We start from the raw sequence: 4,871 nt of genomic DNA, 5'->3' as shown, positions 1-4,871 counted from the left end.
TACTCACACTTTTATGATGGTATCTCAATGCGCTAAGGGCTACTTAAGCCTATTGGTAGCTCATAGACTTTATTTTATTTGAACATCATCTTAGTCAAATACAAGATGCATGATTTCAATGCCCTTCAGCCTCCCGAGACATCACCTCTTCCATGAGACACCACCCTTATCCCCTAGAGCTGCTGGAAAGATTCTGTGAGATGGGATATATAAGCCCTTGTATTGAGCAGAGTCAATTGCACCAGACTCCTGTGCTCAAAAAGCACCCATTTCCTTCTCTACTGAAATGGCTAGAAAATATTTTCTAGATTAATTTCATATGTGATCTACAAATTTGAGTGAAAATGTTCAACTTGGGCCAGATAATGACTCTGCCATTGTGGGTCTGTGGCCACAGTGCCACGATTCCTTCTCTTCCATCATAGCCCACACATTCTCGGCTGGGAGAAGCCTGTAAACTACTCGTTTGTTTTAAAGCAAGCAATCCTGTGACCAGTCTCTCTGACCTTCAAACAACTACTGGGACATTCTTGGTGGTGGGAAGAGCATATTTTCAACATCGTGGAAAGTAGTCATCTCGTTAATTTCCCTGGGTTCCTGAGAACACTCTTGGAATCACTGAAGGCTCCTCCCTGAGAATTCTAATATAGCCTACAGCAGAATATCTTCTTCTTAGAGTGAGTCACCAGCCTCCAAGTAGATGAATGCTGCTTTTGCAAGGGGGACTTCTGATGAGTCCTGACATAAAACTGGTTGCTTTGTGGGTATTAAAACATAGCAGGGCTGTAAGCCCTCAAATAGATGTAAATCTATTACTGTACTCCATATAAACCAGGTTACAAAATGACTCAGGACTCATGGCTGTTTTGAGGCTGAAATGCCACTGACCACTTGAGTTATGTTGAAATGATTTATTTTGCCAGAGCCAAAGCAGTTGGGTCACCTTTTGTACCGGTGGACCAAAAGCAGCAGTAATTTTCATGTTCAGAGCTGACTGCATTATAGCGAGATGAAATGAAAGAGAGCAATATTCCCGTAGTTTCCCCAAGCATAAAAGGGATAATTAAATATTACAGAAAACTCTTCATGTATCCATTAATTACCAAGAATTGATTAAGTGCTTGTTCCTTCCCACCCTTGCCTACCCTTATCTGTGATAGTACAATGACCTTGGAGAATCTTTAGTTTATCCATGATTAAAATGTGTCCTATCTATAAGTACTTGCATGGCAATAAATATGTGTTGAATACATCAAGCAAATTGGGATAAAGACCCTAAACCCTTGCAAATTAACATTATAATAATTTAAAGATTATCAAAGCCTGTGTCACTGGAATACTAATAGAATATGAAAATCACTGTTACCCATCGTGATTCGATTTAACATTTTTAGGACTAAAGCTTATCTAGTTTGTTTAGCAAAGGTCTTGGTTAACAAATGTGGTTGTACTTACTTACCATTTAATTTTCTTCACTTCTTGAACATAAAGCGTGGACTCCATGGCCCTGTAACATTTTGGTGGACATCTTCCTCTGGGAGTTGATAAATTTTGAGGTCGAGCTTCCACTTGGGCTATATATCATTGTGTCATTTCTTTATCTGATAGGTCTTGTCATGATCATTTTGAAGCAGATTTCAGGAGGCATGGCACCTTCCTTATGAAAAGTCCCGTTACCTGTGGAAGAGTGACTGATTAAGTTATGATTAAAGCATATTAAGTACCAGTGACAAACCAAACAGGGTATTAGGCTTGTACTCAGTCCTGGCCAGAAGGGGAGAGAGTGTGATGGCAGGACAGTGGCATGTTTGGTGTTGCCATCAGATTGACATTCATTGGATGCAGGGAAGATGAAGGAGGGCTAAATTGTGGGCAGAGATGACCAATCACTTTGAAGCGGTAAGCCACCCTCCTCCTGAATCTGGAGTAAGTACCATACACAAGACTTACGACTTCGTTACCAAACTACTAAACTTCTTTATGAGGAAGAAGGCTTCTTGAGAGATAATTAATGTGTGGATTCACAAGATGTTCTAAAGCCCAAGAAGCCCGGAGACACCATGGAGGGAGCCCCACCCACTAGCAAGAGTATAGAGATATATATAAAAGCTCAGGAGCCTGGAATGACAGTCACAAGTCAGGCACTAACTTCAGCAAGACACCCATAGCCTTCTAGCTGAAATCATGCCTTTCAACTGCTCTCCAAGCAATTGCTCTTCCAGACCAGTTGGGGGACGATACATGATGCCGGGGGCCCCTGCTGCCACCTCTGCAACCCAGGATGCTGACTGCCTGAGTGGCCTCTATTTGCCCAGTTCCTTCCAAACTGGCTCTTGGCTCTTAGATCATTGTCAGGAGACCAGTTGTGAGCCCCCTGTCTGCCAGCCGGCGTGTTACCAGAGAACAACTTGCATCTCCAGTCCTGTCCAGGTAACTTGCTCTCGACAGACCAGCTGCATCTCCAATCCCTGCTCAACACCCTGCAGCCGGCCACTCACCTTTGTCTCCAGTGGCTGCCGGCCCATAGGAGGCATTTCCAGCACCTGCCAACAAGCCGGTGGCGTCTCTACTGTCTGCCAACCCGTGGGAGGCATTTCAACCATCTGCCAACCAGCCTGTGTCTCCAGGACGTACCAGCAGTCCTGTGTGTCCAGCTACCGAAGACCTTGCTAAGTGTGCCCCAGTCAACGAGGGAATCAAGACTCACTGCCCTGCCAGCTGTGTTTCCAGAATCTTCCAACATGCTGCCTCAATCACTACTGGCTGCTGTCTATGCATGAGCTGCTTTTGGCATTCCTACAAATCTTTTCTGGCCAGCCCTGCATTAATTTTAAGGGCTGATTCCTGGTGCTGTAGAAGTCTCCTGATGTTTCCAAAGTCTTTATCGCTCACAGCCCAGATGTCCTCATGCTTTAGATGTGTCTTGACCTTGCTGTTGTATTGCCTGGCTTCTGCTTTTGTGTCTGTGGGAAAAGAAAACAAAGCTGTCTCACCATGTATTTCTCAATAAACTTGCATTAGTTGGCATTGCAAATATGTGTCTTTGCAGTTCTTTATTTGTAAAGGTTTCTCTTTTTTAAAAAATTGTATATGAAGTATTCTTTGCTGATCAAGGTCTGATTTTTTTTCCCTCCGAGTCTAGAGAATAGTTCAGCCATTGTGTTCCATGGATGAGCAGACAGATCATCTTTCATTTCCTTTATTCAGAGAGTCTGGGGAATGATGTAAGGGCTGTAGGATTTGGTGGGGTGACTTAGCATCCATATCCTCCCTAGTCTCTAGAGAATTAAAGAATAACTTGCAAGTAGGGAAAAGAAAAGTAGTTTACAGTTTGGTGAAGTTTAGGGAGGACCAGATCCAGAGGTTCAGAGGTCCAGAGGTTCAGAGGTCCAGAGGTTTCCAAAAGCAGACCACCGTGGAATCTTTCCACAGTAAGCTGTGGGAGGGCGGGGAAAGGAGGAAGGAAGGGAGGTTGATTTCCAGATGTTGCAATGGTTTCTGCCAAAGGGAGGCTCCGGCTTCTCCTCTCCTTACTTGCTCAAGCAAACCCATGCTCAGACATGCTCTGAGTCAGTACAATATCCATGTCAGTAAGTTTGGGCAGAAGGTGCTTAAAAAGGGACCCCATAAATACTGGTTTATTTTAGTTACACAGAGCCTGTTTTTTGTTTGGTCTCCCCTAAGATCCACAGTGAAAAACTAAGCCATGTGGCTGGGTCAGGATGGATGTGTGAACTCCTTTTGCCCTTTATTAGAAAGTGAGAATCGGCTTCCGTTTGCTTTGCTTTTACCCTTCCCATCTGTCATGTGTAGAAACGTTCATCTATGTTTTCTCTTCAGAATTGCTCAAGGAGAAACAGGAGACAATTTTTACAGAAAATAGGGCTGTAGGAGGCACACATGCCAGAAGCGGTAGCAAGGAGTCTTTTAATGACAGGCACCGACATTGCTCTCTGTTGGCGGTGCAAATGTTTTTCTTATTTCAATGACTTTTTTGTTTTATAGATAACATATATAGATGATTCCTGTATAGATGTATTACCTTCATTTTTCCTTCTGCGGTTTTGATTTCAAGGAAAGGGGGAATGCTTTCTCTGACTCACATTAATCTCCCAGCAAAAGCAAGACATGGTTTCTACTATGCGTCAGCTTTATGCTTTCTCTTTGTAAAATAAATATTCTAGCTTTCTAAAATGCTCTGGTTAGTTTTAAAATAGAAGTCACTAGAGGGACTCTGAATGATCCTGTCTAACTTGGGGCTTGCAAGATTTCTATTGTTAACTTTAGTCATTTCACCGAGGATTTGAAAAAGTTCTATGTATTTCAGAGTCTTATAGATTAAAAAATATATTCACCAGATTTATAGGCTTCAATACAAATATGATGAGATGGATGCTGTCTGTTTTTATTGAAATGAACCATCTGCTTCAATAATAAGATTGATATATTAATAATATTAGGAAACATAAGTGTTAGAATCCACTTGGTCTATCTACTGGCCTATAACCATTCAATGATGTAGCAATCTTGACAAGCTGTTTCCTTGCTTTTACTTCTGTTTGAAAAATTATCATTATTAGTGTTTTGCTATTTGGGAGATTTGATTTTAAAAGTCCATCCATTCTTTATCTTAACTCATAATAAGAACATAAATAGATAAATACATGTGTTAAAATTCATGCAGTTAACACACTTATTATATATATTAAAGATTAAGAAACACTAACCAAATGATTGATATGTTAAATAAATAAACTACTTTATTACATATGAAATCATCAGAAAGTTTCAGCTAGTCCTCGCTATTTGGGAATGGAAGAGTGGAGAGAGGGGTCCATGGCCATAAACTGAAGATTCAATTTCAAAATAAA

General features: G+C 41.4%; 1 protein-coding gene across 1 annotated transcript; it reads left to right on the top strand.

The window, feature by feature from the left end:
- Positions 1-2,184: 2,184 nt before the first annotated feature.
- On the top strand, positions 2,185-2,673 carry Krtap11-1 (keratin associated protein 11-1). The gene has a single exon (XM_090333646.1). It carries the CDS (start codon positions 2,185-2,187, stop codon positions 2,671-2,673), a length of 489 nt encoding a protein of 162 aa, XP_090189772.1.
- Positions 2,674-4,871: the final 2,198 nt, after the last annotated feature.

Source organism: Megascapheus bottae, chromosome 1, assembly GCF_031878675.1.
Source record: "Megascapheus bottae isolate mThoBot1 chromosome 1, mThoBot2.hap1, whole genome shotgun sequence".
NCBI classification, from domain to species: Eukaryota; Metazoa; Chordata; class Mammalia; order Rodentia; family Geomyidae; genus Megascapheus; species Megascapheus bottae.
Note: the sequence above shows the minus strand (reverse complement) of the source record. Positions and strands in the feature narration are given on the sequence as shown.

Bases quoted from the DNA above. Each gene is read 5' to 3' on its own strand.
- Krtap11-1 (XM_090333646.1), top strand. From the start codon at position 2,185: ATGCCTTTCAACTGCTCTCCAAGCAATTGCTCTTCCAGACCAGTTGGG.